The sequence below is a fragment of the Condylura cristata genome, unplaced genomic scaffold, assembly GCF_000260355.1.
Source record: "Condylura cristata isolate star-nosed mole 26May11 unplaced genomic scaffold, ConCri1.0 scaffold00002, whole genome shotgun sequence".
Taxonomy (NCBI): domain Eukaryota; kingdom Metazoa; phylum Chordata; class Mammalia; order Eulipotyphla; family Talpidae; genus Condylura; species Condylura cristata.
In genome coordinates, this window is record NW_004567103.1 from 76,033,632 (window position 1) to 76,051,223 (window position 17,592).

Below are 17,592 nucleotides of genomic sequence, written 5' to 3' on the forward strand. Positions count from 1 at the left end.
TTGATAAAACTTGTTTTTGAGAGAAAAAGAAAAGTCAGAAAAGGTAGAATAACTTAATGGAGAAAGTGGTGTTTCTTAGTTCCTAGAACTCCCTTTGAATCAGAGTCCTATTCTGAGACAATAGACTTTCTAAGAGGATTTCCTAGATTAGAAAGCGGTGATAGTTTTTTTAGTTTGTGGTCTTGTTTTTAAAGTTTGCAAGGAATATCTATAAAAAGTGATTACTTTAAGCATCATAATTTTTATCATAGCAAATTAGCTATTAAGCTGTCTTCTTACCTCAAAATTACTGCTAGAAGTTTAGAAAGGGTAAATCTATCTCCACTGTTACTTGGAAACACTGCAGCAAGGATTAAGGTAAAAAGTCCTATGACGAGAAATGAAAAACAAAACAAACAAAGCAAAACACATGAGCTTATAGTATGAAGTAATTTACTATCAATTTGATTGTTTAAACAAATGATATACCTAACTTTTAAACGAGTTAAGAATAATACTGCAATTATCGAGGCTGAAATGTTCAAAAATCATTCACAAAAGCAGCATCTAAACTAAACTATGTTTATTTCAACAAAATAGTTCACAAACAGTCCTATTTATTTTCAACTAGGAAGTGCATTAAATTGAGAAATTGAGTAACATTCTGATCTCATCATAACCAAGCATGTACGTCATTTTTTTTTTTCAGTTCAAAATACTTTTGTCTTCCAAATTTAGGAGGTAATTCAATTTTAAAAATAAAACACCTTTCAGAGGGCAAATTATAGTGCTGAAATAGCAATTACATTTGGCCAAAGGAACTAGAAAAAGATCTTTACAAAGAAAATGTGAAAGGAAGGACAACTATAATAGAAAGAGCCAGCTTATAAATCTTTAATATATTGTTATATATAAAATATTGTAATGTATTTGAAAGAATATAAATAGCACAAGGTTATGGTATAAAACTATAAAGATTAAGAAGTAGTTATAATAATGTACATTAGAATAAATACAATAATTTAAATAATTTATACACTGTAAAAATGTACCTACATACACACACACACACACACATACATCAGAATTAGACTCAATTTATAATGAAAACTGGACAAATTTCTTACCAGACGTTGAAGACAAAATATTAACTATAGCAACTTGTGTGTCTGAAAGCGCTTCCTGATATGACAAATTTGCCAAAAACCACTAAAGAAACAGAAAATGACATCTAATAAATGACAAATGCATAATTTGTTATTATAATTTATAGTTTACCCCTTATTTTCTACTCTCAAAACCATTATCACAAGAGGTTTTAAAAGCTGTCCTGTTTTGAAAATACACAGAGCCTTTCTGTGCTACCACCCACCTGGGAGCTATCCCACATGGTATAGCAGGTCTCTTCTGTCTCACCTAAATGCTCCCCTCAGCAGTGTATTTCAGTAGATTTTGTCCACTGAAGGTCTACTGAAATACACTGCTGAGGAAAGTAGTGGGAGAGACGAGAGGCTTGTTGCACCTCCTAGCTGAGTATCGAAATCATGCTTCAGTTGACTACTGATAGCTTCATAGTGCTGAGCTTTAATCACTTATCCCATCAAGGAGACCCCACCCCAATTCCTGTATGCATAAATAAATAATTCTTTTTTAAAAAAGAAAAGATATTAACAATATTTGGTTGAATTTTGACACTCAGGTATTTTTTTTTAAATGTGGGTAAAATAAAATTAAGCTTTAAAATTAGCTTTATACTAAAGAGCACTGGACTATGGTGATGACGCACAGGTGATTTGGTGATGGGAAACCCATGGGGATTACAACTGAGATGGATAAATGCACAAAATGATGAAAAAATAAATTATTATATTGTTTAAAAGAAATTAGCTTTATACAATCTACCAATGATTTTATGTGAAATCAAATTTAAAGGAAATTCTCAAACATTAAAATATGTACAAGTGAATAGTATGTCACAACGAGAAATCTATTAAACAAGATAAAGCTTGTGGGAATGAATAGAACAAGTTAGCTAGTCAGGCTGATAAATAAAAGGCTATATTCACTTTGGAAATTTTAAAAGGTCCAAGGATGTTGTGAATTTTCTGGCTAATTGGTTGTTTCCTTGGTTTTCGGTTTGGAGATAAAACAAAAAATGTTCTCATACCTTTGGCTATAATAAAGGGCATTTTCTGGATATAAGGATTTTTTTTTTCATTTTTTACTTTTACTCATCTAAGCTAAAATATTCTTATTATTTCCAATCACGTGCCTACCTGATGTAGAGGATACAAAGTAAGGCCTCCATTGATAAAACCTAGGTGCGTGTATATCTCCAAAGTTAATTTATTTTCACTGCTATCAGACATTATAACACATATTACCACAACTCAACCTTTTTCTGTTGATGGACTTTACTATTTCAAATAATGGTACTGTGAACAGTCTCGAGAAAGCCTCCTGATGTTTATGTGCATGAGTCTCACTAATATATATATATATATATATATATATATATACTAACAAGCAGAATGCTGGGTCACTCAAAGTAAATTAACTGTCTAATTGCTTTTGGCAATTGTTATTTAAAAAGAAGACATCTCTTGATCTCTCTGAACTTAGAGTTAAGTAATTATTATCATTTACATTTCAAAGCAATATATATGTAGTATTAGAGCTCTACTAGAAAGTGACAGCTGAGTCTAGTTGTCTCCTTATTCAAGGAGAAAGCCAGAATAAAACTGTGGCAAAGTGATTCAGATGTCACCTGCAGTCACTGGATTTGCTACATAATTTCATTTGACTATTGAAACAAACAGCAATCTGTGAGAAGGGGAACATCAAATGTAGTAGTCAATCGCAACTATAATCTGCTTGTAGTTTAAGTGTTAGAAGGGAAGTAAAGATTCAGTCCTTAATTATCTTTTGGTGATTTTCTGCTATAATAGATAATGGCAATGGGAGATACTTCTTGTTTCATTTTCCTTACCACTTTGATACTTAACTAGTGGGCTTATTTTCTAAACAAAATCACTGGTCTCTACTAATCAAAATGAAATAAATGCAGGCCACTTAGTGATAGACATTGAAAGATCGTAAAAATGCATTATTAGTTATCAATTCTTACAGAAAACAACTTCCTATTCCATACTACTCCCAAAACACTATTTCCTGACTCAAACTCAAAACACTTTTGCCATAAAAGATCTACCTCAATTACCTGCCAATAAAAATTATCCTTACAACACTTCTCTTCATTATTCCAGATTGAGGACAACCACACACTAATAATCAATCCATCACAAATAATTTATATATCATTCTTTCAGGAATGGTAATTATCATTAGGAAAGGTATTCTTGGTAAGACCTATGTGATCTAAATTATATTTTACAGAGAAAAATTAAAATACCTAGACCTTCCAAATGAAAAGATATTCAAGGAAAACTGGCAAATACTGTGAATATTTACTCCCTTTAACCTGCACTGTCCAATATATTAACCAATAGCCATGCATGATAACCAAGCAACTAAAATGTGACTAGTATGAATTAAATGTTTAGAAATCGAAATTGACATAAAAACTGGAACCAAATTTTAAAAATCAAACTGAAATAAAATAGAAAAAAAGAATTTAAATTATTTCTAAAAACAAATTAAGACTTAAATTTTAGTACAAAAAAGAATTTCACTAATAACTTTTATAATAACAAGTTAACATTTTATGTAGACAATAGGTTAAAAAAAGATTTAAAATTAACTTCAATTGCTTCTTTCGTTTTTTTTCTGTTTAATATAGCTAACAGAAATTTTAAAAATATATGTGACCTTCATTTAGGCTCACCTTCTATTTCAATTAAACAGCTTATCACTGTACTCAGATGTGAAAAAAAAGTTGTTTCCCTGCAATATATTATTCTCATAGTCGACAGAATGTTACCACTAAAGACTAACGTAGATTTTTTCCTCTTATAATTTAAGATTTTTTTTAAAGCTACTAAAGGTGGAAGCAACCCAAGTATACCTCAATAGGGAAATAGATAGACAAAATGTGGTATATGTACAATGGAAATATTAAAGGAAAGAAATTCTGTTAGATGTAAGAATTAACCCTAAAGACATTATGTTAAATGGAATAGGCCAGTCACAAAATGAAAAGTACTGCATAATTTCATTCACGTGGGGAATTTAAGGCTAGTCAAAAATTTAGAGACAGAAAATAGAAAGTTGGCTATCAGTGGTTGGGGGAGTCAAAAAGGGGAACTATCAATTAGTGGGTTACAGTTTCAGTTTTACAAGATGACATAAGTTTTGTTAATAAATAGTGGTGATGGTTGATGACAATGAGAATATACTATACAAACTAAAACTATAAATTTACAAACTATTAAAATGCAAATATTATGATACGTATATTTCACAATGTTTTAAATAGCCTGCACATATCTTAACTGTAAATCTGCTTACAAAACAGTTTATTACATAAGAACCTTGGCAATACACTTTTCTTGAAGATTTGCATTAGGAAAGGGTTTGCTTTATTTAATGAAAATGATGCCTCATTTTAATAGATAGAAAATTGCATATCAGTAAGTTTTCCTTTTTGCCTTCCCTCCAATTTTCCTAGAAATGAGTTGTGTGCTCACCTAACAGTTTCTTTAAATAAAAGTTGCCGATATAATCCAATTCCACAGTCAAGCTTCCCCACCCACCCATCCACTCATACTCCCAATACCTCCCATTTAATCTGGGTTTTATCTTTTCACCTTTAAACAACATTTATGCATATATGATTTTGTTACGCTTCACCCTTAGTCTCCTTTGAAAATTAAGCAACATTTAATTAATAAATCTTAGTCTTGACTAATACTTATTTAAAACAAGCAAACAGAAATCATAGCCAATAGCATAATTAAAATATACGAACATCTGAATTAACCTTATTTTATTTAAAATTATTGTATTAGGCCCTCCCTGGTGGCGCAGCGGGCTAAAGCACAGCACTGAGAATCTAAAAGCCGCTTCCTCATGAGTTCAATTCCCGCCTGCCCCGGAGGTGACCACATGGCGTGGCAGACCTCTCCTGACCCGCCCGCTGCTCCCCTCAGCAGTGTACTTCGTCGATCTGCCTGTTCTGTTCCCCACTTTGTGTCTGGTGAAGCCTCTCACCGCCCCTGAACCTCTGGCCTGTACCCAGTTCTGTATGCACAAATAAATAAATCTTTAAAAAAAAAAAAAAAAATTATTGTATTAAAACTCCCAAAGATATTCTGATTTGTGCAGTAGAAAATAATGATCAAGGCATCACTAAAATATAGGTTATTTAAGGTCTCCCTGCTAGTGCAAAGGTTAAAATCTTAGCACTATCAAGCTATTGCCAGTCACTGCATCATGAATTGGATTCCTGACCAGAGAGTTAATCCACAAGGCATAGCAGATATTTCCTTCTTGGCCAGCTGCTCCCCTCAGTGGTATAGTTCACTCTATCTGCCTGTTCTGCTCCCCATTCTATCTCTGGTGAGTCCTCTCACTGCCCCATCTCTGGCCTGTACCCCAGTTTTGTACCCCAGTTTTGTATGCATGTGTGTGAGTATGAGTGTGTGTGGGGGGGAAGTGTATAGGTTTTTCAGGCACAGATGGAGAAAATGTACTTTGTAGTATGTATGAGGCAAAACTGTGACATAAAACCTAAGAGTACACTGCTGAAGGGAGCAGCAGGCGGGTCAGGAGAGGTCTGCCATGCCATGTGGTCACCTTCGGGGCGGGAGGGAATCGAACTCATGCGGAAGCGGCTTTAGATTCTCAGTGCTGTGCTTTAACCTGCTGCGCCACCAGGGAGGGCCCGTACTTGTCTACTTTTAATGATAAAAAAGACATAAGAGGATTGCAATTCAGTTTTTAAATACTAAACTTCAGAGTTTTCACTAATACAGGCAAGTCTAAATGCTGTGTGAAATATAAATCACATTTCTCAGTTTCTATAATATGAGAAGCTTTCAGTACTACAATAAATATTGTTGGACTGTTTACTATGAATACTTGCTAAGTACTTGACCACATTTCCATGTATTTAATATAAAACTGCAAAACACCTACTGAAAGAAATCAATGCTTATGTTAAACTCTTATCTGGAATATTTACTGCCCTTATATTCCTCACAGTATAAAATAGCTCTATTCACTATTTTGTCAAATATATGAGACATTATAGTACCACAGTATTTACTGAACTCTTTGATATATAACAAACATTTATTAATTTTGATACTCTAACTCTCAGTGATACCAAATATCAGTTGATTTAAGAACCCTAATTAATTTTATACTGTAATAGTACATTGGTGCTATGTATGCTACCTCAAAATTCAAATCCCATACATACCAAACAAGAAAACCTACCACAAAGCAAAAAAAAAAACTAATTTTTGCTACTTGAGTTGCAGTAAGTTTCCCCACAGTTTTGAGTAAAGAATCTTGTTCTTTCACAGTAGGATATGATGACATGCGAGACAACTTAGCTTCCAACGCATGGCTTGATGGCAGCTGACGAATCTCCATGATATTACTGAACCTTACACGAGATTTTTTGGAAGCTTAAAAGGAAAAGTACAGTAAAAATCATTAAGCATTTCCTGTAGAATCTAATAGAAGTCACAAATTTAATTTGCTGATGACCCTATATTATTTAGTCCATCTATAATCAGACTTGGACAATCAGAAACCGGAGTTGTATATTCTCTGGAGGCAGATTTGTTCACTCAAATGAGTACTCAAGAAAAACATTTTCATCTATAAAAAATGCTTTAAAGGTTTTAAAAGGAGACCAATGTTCAAACAATATTTCTGCAATTGTATACACGTAAAGAACTTCCTAGCTCAGAATTATAATTTTAGCATCACTATCATAAAATTTTACTTGGGTTTTTTTCTTCGTAGACACCCAACTTATGTCAACTATTTTCCCAATCAAGAAAATAGGTCATTCCTCTACAGGTCCATTCCTTTGAAGACAATATTATGGGTAAGTGCAGTACCTTATATTGAAGCTAAGTGTTTTTTACTAAATACAAAGAACCAGAAAAACTTCTGTAATTTATTATTAACATGTTTGAGGGCATAGCTGAACAAGATTATTGATCTAAAATACATACATATATAATGAAACTACAGAGATTTCTTTCTGGTATTTGGAAATCATTTTCAACTAAGTTAATTAAAAACTTCCAGTCAAACTCACAGAAGACTACAAATGAAGCTTACACATGTAACAGAAGAACACTGCCAGGTGGTCACAGTCGACCCACAGCATTAACAATGCTAATCTTTACACCCATTTCTAAGTAATGGAACAGTATTTCTTACTTTTTTCACTATCAATGTTTGGATTCTCAGAAAGTTTTTCATTTGGAAGATCATGAAATTTCACAGGAACATACAGAGGTTCACTCTGGAATATAACAAAAACAAAAACATATAAAACAAGTGTAATAATTGAAACGTTAACTAAACTTAAGTGAATGGTAAAAAGATACACATCACACAATCCAAAACATGGCTATTTGTTACTATATTTGTATAGTATAGTTTCCCAAAGTATATTTTCAAAACTTAAAAAGCAAACTCAAATGATCCACAAAGGGACAATGACAGAAAAGACATATAATTTAAACCTTAAAATGTAACAGGACAGTACTGACCCATTTTTTAAATTTAATGCCACTAAATAGGGATCTTTCTCTCAGCTAACAGATTATTTCACATTGCTTTTCCTAATTCTTTTAACAAACACACATCGATCTCCTACTATGTCTAAAGCTATTGTAGGTTTTAACAACATAAGACTGAATATAAACAAAAATCCTCAACGACCATGTATTCTAGTGGGCAAGGCAATGAGTAAATAATAAAGAACATTGGGGGGGGGGGGGCAGGGGGTTGTATATGTGTGTGTGTGTGTTTGCAAAAATGTTTACTCTTGTAATTCAAGATTCAAGAAAAACCAAAAATTCTTTAAAACTTTATAGTATTAATAGATAAGAGGAAAATAGCTATCACTTATGAATTTATACTATGTATGAGGTACCCAAGGCCAGAGCAATTAAACACACATTTCAAATTAGTCCTAGGAACAACCTTATAAAATGTTATTTTAAAGACCTTTTCTAGAAGCTGAGATATAAAGTAATCAAGTTATGGCAGAGAGCTGAATTATAGCCAAATTTGTCTAACCATATTCTGAAGGTTAAATGGGTCTAAATTTCTCAACTGTTTTTACAATATGTTCTTGAGAAGACCTATATTTAAAATATGATTGGCCAATAAGTCTTCTTCTTACATTAAAAAAAAAAAAGTTTTTATTTTCGTTCTGTTTTTAACTCCTGGTATAGAACTCTGCCGATCAAAAATATTCAATAAAAAAGACAAGAGAACCTGAAAGCAGATACATTCTCTTTGTTGCACTGAATTTTTCATTATAGCATTTGGCTTAGAATAATCTGACATATCCACCTTACAAATAATAGCAGAAATTAGTAGAGGAGTAATTAAAAAAGTAGGCGGCCATCTCCAGTTTGCTTTCTACAATGTTAGACAGCTGACATTAATCTTGTTGATGTTAAAGATCCCAGAGAAATGACATTTTTCAACATTTCATCAACTATTTACATAAAATAATCTATCCTCCATGTAAATGTAGGTCTAAAAGCCAGACATACAAAAAGCTGTACTATCACCAAGCTGGTGATAAATTTTAGAGTAAAATTCAAAAACTGATAATAAATTTTAGAGTAAATTTAAGAAGGAAACTTTTTTACATGCTATCTCTCTAATTATATAAATGCTTAAAATAATAGAATGTTTATCTGTTTGCTTATAATTTCACGTGTCCTCCCCTCCCCAAACATACATTCTTATAAACTCAAAAATAAGCTGTAAGTGGTCCCAAAAATTTGCGGGATAAATGAATAAACTGCTTCCTCATATATTCTGTATCAAGCAAAATATTTTTTCTAAGTAATAATAATATAATAATGAACATTAAGTTACAAAATTGACAAGAAACAAAGGACTCCTTTACTGTTTTCACTCCTTAACTAATTCCTTTTCTCCTCACTCTCAGGAGGCTGAACTTCTACTTCCTGGCAGCGGGCATCGAAGGAAAGGCATTACCAAATTACAATCCTCAATGTTGGCACCCAATAATGAGACAGATCTATAGCTAATATAGCTGTGGTGCTATCATAGCTATTCCAGTCCTTCCCAACTCTACCCTCTCTACTTACCAAGGAACTACTCATAGTTGTATCTGTTGTGCAAGCAGCAAAGTAACCTTCAGCATCTGTGAACTATACATAACAGAACATAAAATTCAATTAAGCTCATGCTACAAGGTAAGACTAATATTAGCCACAGCATAAAGGAATAAAATCTAAACTTCAGAGTAAAACTATAAGAGTATAACTACTACTAATAATAATAGCACAGCTAATACCAAGTATTTAACCATGCAAGGTAGGTATTGTCACTTCCTTTTTAATGAAAAAATTGAGGGCGAGAGATTTCATCTAAGTAAGGGAGCCAGAATTAAAGCTCACTGTTCACAATATTATCATACTGTAACATTTCAGATTGGGTAGGAAATGGATGGATCAATTAATGAAAGACAAATAACATCATAGTATCATCATAATAACAGTATTAATCTTACAAACACCCTAAATGGATCTCAGGGAATGCATTACATTTTGAAATGCTCTGTCAGTGCTATATAACAAGTTTATATTCATACCCACAACTAACATATCATTATTGCTACTTAAAGTCTTAAAAATTTGCTGAGGTCAGACAACTGGCAAGCAACAAACAAGATTCGAAAACCAGAACCCATGCTTTTAGGAACACACATAAAACAGAAAAAGTCAATTGGAAAAAAGGGGCATGATATAGACAATTCATAAAAGAATTCTATTGTGAAAAGTAACCCCAAAAGTGTGAATTATTGTTCACCTATCAAATGGAAATGTTAGAGCTTTAGTAAGGGTTTAATCTCATATACTGCTAATAGGAATATGAATTACATATAGCTATTACAGATGACTTAGCAATAAGAAGCAAGTTTTAAAAATGGCATTATCTTTTCCAACACTTATACTTTTATCCTACATACATGATTACAGACATGTATAAAAATATTCCCATTTATGTAAATTAAAAGAAAAAATAAAAATTTATCAAGAGTTAGATCAATTAAACAGGAAAAGATAACAAATATTTATGTTAGCCCATAGCAGTAAGTGGGGTATATAGTTAAATGAAAAAAGAATTGGGTTAGAAACTTATATAAACTAAATATATCTCTGCTTTATTTTTAATATGTACATATAAATATATAGCTATAGATACTATCAAATATTTATCGTGGTCTTAATATGGAGATAATATGGTTATTCTTACTCGTGTTATAACCTTAAGTTGTCTTCAACAATGAACATCACTACAATTTTAAAAAATATATTTTATTAAAAAACATTCTACTTCTGGCCCTCCCTGGTGGCGCAGCGGGTTAAAGCACAGCACTGAGAATCTGAGGCCACTTCCGCATGAGTTCGATTCCCGCCTGCCGCCTGCCCCGGAGGAGACCACATGGCGAGCCAGACCTCTCCTGACCCGCCCGCTGCTCCCTCAGCAGTGTACTTCGTCCATCTGCCTGTTCTGCTCCCCACTCTGTCTCTGGTGAAGCCTCTCACCGCCCCTGAGCCTCTGGCCTGTACCCCAGTTCTGTATGCACAAATAAATAAATAAATCTTTAAAAAAAAAAAAAAACATTCTACTTCTTTCAAAATTGGAGTCAATTTTTTCAAAGCCCACTGAAGTTTTATTAAGTTTATGGAATATTCTAAATTCTTAAATGTTCATAGCCTGTTCATTAAAAGTAGGTTTCATCTTAACAAATTACATTCCTGTTGGTGCTTTGGTGATGGGTATGATGCGGCACCATATATCTGAAGAGATGTGCATCTATACCCTATATTATATACAGTGTGGTAAGCCAATGTTACTGCAATAAAAAATATAAAATTTAAAAAAAAATTAAATTAACTTCAAAATTTAAAAATAGTTCTAATAATACTGAATTACACAGAGAGCTGCTCATTGTAAGTACAGGTAACAACTTATACAATAGAGCATAACAGGACAACTTCATTTTTGTAAAAAAATATAAATAAAACATACACAATAATAAAGAGTAATAAAGAATGAGAGGAGATATGCAAAAATACTACCAGTGGTTATTCCTTGAATGGTAGAATTTAATGTTATCTTCTTTTTGTTCTTGGTATTTTCTAAATTTTTGACAATGTACATGTATTTAAAAATATATTCCCACAGCCAAAACTATAATATATAGTCATTTCTATTATATATATATCTTACTTTTGCAAAAAAAATCATATTTTGCTAAGTTAAATTTTTGTGCTTGTTAGTATACATATCTAGACTTTATCTCAAAAACAATTACAGAAAAGCCCCTGATAAATATCCAATGAGTACATTTCTCAAGAATTTACTTATTAGGTAAAATAAGAAACTCTTTTAACTCACAAGAAATAACAAAAAAGCATGTAAAGGACTAATAGAGACAAAAAGTAAAACAGTGGCTATGAGAGTCTGGGGGAGAAAAGCATGAGAAGTATGATTAATGGATACACAATTTCCATTTGGGATAATAAAAAAGTTCTGAGTGGATGGTGGAGATGGTTGCATAATAAAGTATATACACTTAATGCCAATGAACTTAAAACTTTAAAATGGCTAAAATGGTAAATTTAATGTTATCCATATTTCAGCATAATTATATGGAGAAAGAATGGGAAAAAAAGAATAATATAATAGTGATATATTCCTCACTCTCGAAAATTCTACTTATTTAGGGATGATACATCATTGTGTAATTGGCCATTCACTTCAACATTACAAACCAGCATATTATATCAATGAGAGAAAATATAATTTGATTAACCAAATACCTGAAGAATGCCCTGAAGTATACTATTTTCATTTTAATATATAAAATCTTGAATTATTTGGCCTCTACAATCAACTTTACAATTAAATGGAACTTATTTTATCTACAAATGGCCAGACTCTGGATAGCTTCTTTTTCCTTTTTATCTTCTTCACATGAATTAATTTAGGCTAGTTCAATAATTTTTAACAACTCATATAGATATCATGAGGTAAGGGGGAGAATGTGGTTGTGTATCTTTTCACAACTTATTCTCTTATACAAAGTTGATTTGTAGAGCAAATTTAAAATACAAGGCAAAATTAGGTAGATATTTTATCATGCTTTACTTACTAATTGAACCACTTAAAATCTGACCATCCTTCAGGAAGCTAATTTATTTTTAAACATTGGAAAAATATACCTCTCTGGGCCTCTCTGGTGGTGCAAGGGGATAAGTCTCAGCACTGTCAAGTTATTGGCAACCACCACAGCACTCCCATCCAGGGAGATAACCCACATATGGCACAGTAGACCTCTCCAGTTTCAACCACTGTTCCCCACAGCAGTGTATTTCAGTTAATCCACCTGTTTTATTGCCTACTCCATCTCTGGTGAATCTCCTCACCAACCCCATACCTCTGACCTACACCACAGCTCTCATATGCATAAATAAAATAAGTCTTCTGAGAAAAAAATACCTCTCCAACAACACTTAGAATTGAAAACTTACAAAAGCAGCATGCTTTCCTCGAAATCCTCTTGTACACTGTTGTCTCCATGGCTTCCAAATAATAAAGCCCAAAAGGTATAGAACGAACATAGATGTTTTTGCAAAAGTGCTGAAGAATGGTTTGTTGTACTGAGTAAAAACATACTGTAAAAGAAAAAATTGCATAAGCTATAAAATGACTTTAAATTTTATTTCTCATCTTCAATAAAATAAGGCCATTACTTGATTTTTAACTCTTTACAAGTTCATTTAAAAGTAAAAAATCAAAATGGATTATATTAAAGGAATATTGATCCACTCTCTTCATCAAATCAAGGTTTTAATTAAAAATAGAGGAGTGGGGATATAGTTAAACTAAACAATACAATTTACTGTGTGAAGCCTTTTTGTATTTTACCTAGAAAGATGTCCTTGACACAACCAGGAATATTTGAATATGGATTGGCTATCAGAAGACTCTGATGAATTATAATTTTTTATTTGAGATTAATTATTTTTACTGGAGATAATATTTTACAAATTAAGAATACTTTTCAGTTTGAGAAGAACATTAAAGAACTGAAAAGTGAAATAATATGGCTAAAATTTGCTTTAAAAAAACGTTTTAAAATAGGGCCTCCCTGGTGGCATAAGGGGTTACATTGCAGCAATTTGAAGTTATCCTGCAGCTACTGCATCATGAGTTTGAACCCTAACCAGGGAGCTAACCCATGAGGTGCAACAGACCTCTCCAATCTCACTGGATGCTCCCCTCAGCAGTATATTTCAGTTGAGCTGCCTTTTCTGCTTCCCCCTCTGTCTCTGGTGAATCCTTTCACCATTCCCTACCCCTCTCACCTCTAGCCTATACCCCAGGTTCCTTTATGCATAAATAAATTAACCTATTTTTTAAAGTTTCAAAAATATTAGGGGAGGGTTAATAATACTGGCAAAAATTTGTAATCGCTAAATGTAAATTATGGGTAAAGATCCACTATAATATCCTCTCTACTTTACACATATTAGAAACTTTCATAATAAAATGATTTTCTTTGAAATTCACACTTTATCTCAAAAGTATGATGAGCAAATGTGGCTGAAGAATTATTCCAACCATTCTCTTAGAATATGTAATTAGAAAATATCCTATTACAATCAGATTTAATTTAATCCAGTGCTCTCTTGTCCTAATTTTCATTACTTGATATGTAATAACTAACTTAGAATTAAAATGATTTAAGTAGTTTTAGTTAAAACTAAAATAGGTTTATAGATTTTTTTTATCTGTCAACATTTAAGAGATCACTTTGTTGTTAAACTAAGGAGTGTTAATCTAAAAAGTAGGTTAGAGGAAAGTGAATGGTTATAACAAAGTAAAAAATGGTCCATTATATTTCATAATCTAATTTAAAAAAAACTAAAAATTTATGTATTCATTTTATACAATTTCAACTATTCACTTAGCTATGATAATAGCCACTTCTGATATTCAAAGTTCATTTTATATATTAGCCTTAAGAATGGCAACATGTGAATTGAAATGCAGTAATTTCTGAAAATAAAAGTTCTTTTTCATTTATGGGGATCAGAAGCCAAGCAGAACAAAGTTTGCAAGCCAAAAGAATAACTAATTTCCTGAACTCAAAATATCACATTTCTACGTACAGGTCATCAGTAAAGACAAAATAAAATTTAAAAGTAATCACTGCTTACCATACATTTCACAAATACTGTCTAAATAGCAAATATATAATGTGCATGCACCCAGACTGTACACAATATCAACCTATACATGAAATTTGTCCAAAAACACTCTTACTTTCAACTAAATGGTAACAAATGTTTTGCATTCTAAATGGTTATGTCACTAGAAAACAGTACTACTAAAGAAAAAAAAATTAACGGAATAAAACAGAAACACCTTCAAATATTTAGAAAATGATTATAGCCTCACTTTCTAAATAAACGTCCCTGAAAGATACCAAAAACAAAACAAAACAAACAATAAACAACAACAACAAAAAAAAAAAACCATGAAAAAACAAAAGGATATCCTTTCAGGTTCAACTTGAATTGACAGCAATTCAATGTGACAGAAAACATAATATAGCAATATTAATGTTATCACTTTGAGTAATCATGAGAAGTAGTAAGACTAGAGATAGAGATACTTTAAAATAACATTATAAATTATGACTATGCTTTGTAGGTAACAGAAGTTAAATTGCTATAATGCAACATCATTCCCAAACAAGAATTACATACCGATGTAAGTTCTGAGGATGCCACCCATATCACATCAACAAGTAGGAGAATAACAATCCCAAGAGCCATTCGCCTGCGCTGAGTGAAACCACTGCTCTGGGAATTCATTCGGTTCATGATAAATACACACACCATTTGCAGTCTGTTTTTTAAGAAAATATAGATCACATTAGAGAGAATTTTTGAAAAATAAAAATGAGAAAATGTATATGAGATACATGACGTTTTCTAGCTAAAGAAAGTGAGTTTGAAAATCACAGTAAGTTAAAAATGTGGAGTTTATACCTTATCTTAAAGGCCTTTCTGAGATCTTCAAGAGCCAAGCCTGAGAAGTTGACTGCGCTGAGTCTAAAAGGAGGTGAAGGGCTCAGTACACCTAAAAAGAACCCCGACAACAACAACAAAAATGCTTAGGAAAACAAAACACTCAAAATAACACTCATCACATATTTTTGCTCTTCTAAACGAATGCAAATTAAAGAAAACTATCAAAGTGTGGTAAATATCCGTGACACTTTTCTCTAGACTTCAGCGTTATCAGTTGCACACTTCACATTATACTCAGAAGTACACAGTACAGAAAAAAATCTGTAATACTCGAAAAGGCTTGTTTAAGAATAGTTTACTATTGGAAAGGGGCTCCTCCTAGTTTTATACATACAGAACTCCATTTTCCTCCAGAGGACTCCACCCCAGGAGTCGCTACGTCTAGACAGCCCTCTATCTAGGTGTCTTTTCAGCCCCAGATCTCCACTAAAGTTCGGTTCAGAAGACGTGATTTGAGTTTTGGGGCACGTTTCCAATCATCTCCCCTGATAAAAGGGAAGTACTCTCCACGGTGCCCTACTGGTCACTACATCGTTATTTAGGAGCGAAATAGCCATTTAGGAGCTGGACGAGGAAACAGCTGTTAAAGAGAATCCCCCACCCTTCTTTTTGAAGGCAAAAATAACGAGCCAGTGACTCTCCCAGAGTAAGATAAAGCCCTGACGGGCAGGCGCTCGTCTGCACCCTCATTGCCAAGTCAGGAGAGGGCTTGCACGCCCCTGTCAGCCTCCCCCTCACTCCTCCCTGTTACCACAACAGTCAAGGCACCTCCGCCTCCACCAGGAGCAAAAGGAGGGGCTGTCTGCGGCCATTCGGTCCAGATTTGGGCTCCGGATGATTTCAGGAACCTCCTGCCTGCCTACCTGGCCTTCCTGCCCCTCGATGGCGTCGTGGCGGCACCATGAGCGGACTCGGCCCGGACCCGCCGCCGCCCAGCGCCACCGCCGCGTCCTCACAGCGCTGTCACGGCGCCTGACATTTCGCTGCACTTGTGGTCCAACCCCTGAAGCCACGGTGCCCCTCGAGGACACGCTGCCAAGTCACCTGGCTCCAAGCGACCCAGGAGGGCGGGAGTGCACAGGGTAAAGCCTCGCGCAAGCAGCTATGGCCGCGGAGGCCCGGAGCTGGACCCAGGCTCCGGCCCCGCCCCCAGCTGACCAGCTCCACTTCTGCGGTCCCACCCCCGGCCAGACGGCGGTGGCGCCTGGGTTACGTCATGACCGCGCGACGGCGCCCGGCGTGGGTGTTCGTTTCCACGGTGACTTAAAGGCGCTGAGCTGGGTACTGCTGGATGCTGGGCTCTAAAGCAGTGGGCGCGTTTGCGTGGTCTGGGAGGAGAGGAGATCCGAGGAGTAAAGGGGCGGAAAGTTGATATGGGTGACTGGGGCAGAACTAAGGACAGGGAAATAACCGAACCTCCAGGTGGCTCCGCCCATGGAACGAAAACCAGCAACTTCATTTCTTCCAAAGTCCGACCAGAAACTCGATCGTCCTCTCTCACAGGAGAGCACTGAGAAGCAGAGCTTCGGGAACTTTTGCGTTCTGGATCGTTTTGATTGAAAACTTTCTAGCTCTTGAAGTTTGTGACTGTGTCCCTAGGACAAGCTTCTTCACCTCATTGGTTGACGGTTTCTCATCCAAAACATGGGCAGAAATGGTAATACCTGCCTCGTTTATTTTTTGTATATATGTCACAAGTACATGACTTTACACTTGTGAAGGGCCTTGGTCTATTTATCAGTAAGAATTTTCACAAATACTAGTAATTACTAAACTATATGGGTGTTTTCTTAGCAGTATTTTAAATATCTCATAGGGGAAAAGTGTTGGCCAGTATCCTGGCTTGTATTTAGAAAACAAAAATCTATTAAACGGTTCTGTAATTTAACTGCAGTTGTCTACCACCTTAGTTAGATAATGAAAAAAAAATTTTTAACTTTCTTTAGAACATGTCTTAACTTTAAAATCTTGTTTCACTGAAATTGTGTACATACTCAAACGTAAAACAGTACCAATGGACAGTTTCTGTGTTGATCCATTTTCTGATAAATTATTATCAGCGTCATGCACTGAGCAGCCTATCATGCAAAGTAAAAAGATATAACCATTTATTTGAAATTGCTACTTCAGGGAAAGTTGTTTGCAGATATTTTCTAAGTATTCCAGCAAACGATGGTACTTTGTAGAAATGATGCAAATGATGGTACTTTGTAACTGTAAACTTGTTACCACTAGAGCTTTTCAAAAGAACCATGCTGCAGTGTTCTAATGGCAAGGTAATGCCAAACAAGCCTTCTTCTAGTAG

At 34.2% G+C, this 17,592-nt stretch overlaps 1 protein-coding gene across 1 annotated transcript in view; it reads right to left on the bottom strand.

Annotated features, from left to right (window-relative positions):
* Nucleotides 1-16,527, bottom strand: part of SLC35F5 (solute carrier family 35, member F5) — a 39,197-nt gene extending 22,670 nt beyond the window's left edge. The window contains exons 1-9 of the mRNA XM_004674703.2: nt 16,151-16,527; nt 15,246-15,336; nt 14,961-15,102; nt 12,717-12,860; nt 9,261-9,323; nt 7,342-7,426; nt 6,379-6,572; nt 1,107-1,188; nt 280-367 (exon numbers count right to left, since the gene is read on the bottom strand). Coding sequence (XP_004674760.1) covers nt 280-367; nt 1,107-1,188; nt 6,379-6,572; nt 7,342-7,426; nt 9,261-9,323; nt 12,717-12,860; nt 14,961-15,102; nt 15,246-15,336; nt 16,151-16,190 — 929 coding nt within the window. The 5' untranslated portion in view covers nt 16,191-16,527. The remainder of the gene's footprint in view (nt 1-279; nt 368-1,106; nt 1,189-6,378; nt 6,573-7,341; nt 7,427-9,260; nt 9,324-12,716; nt 12,861-14,960; nt 15,103-15,245; nt 15,337-16,150) is intronic.
* Between the last annotated feature and the right edge of the window lie 1,065 nt (nt 16,528-17,592).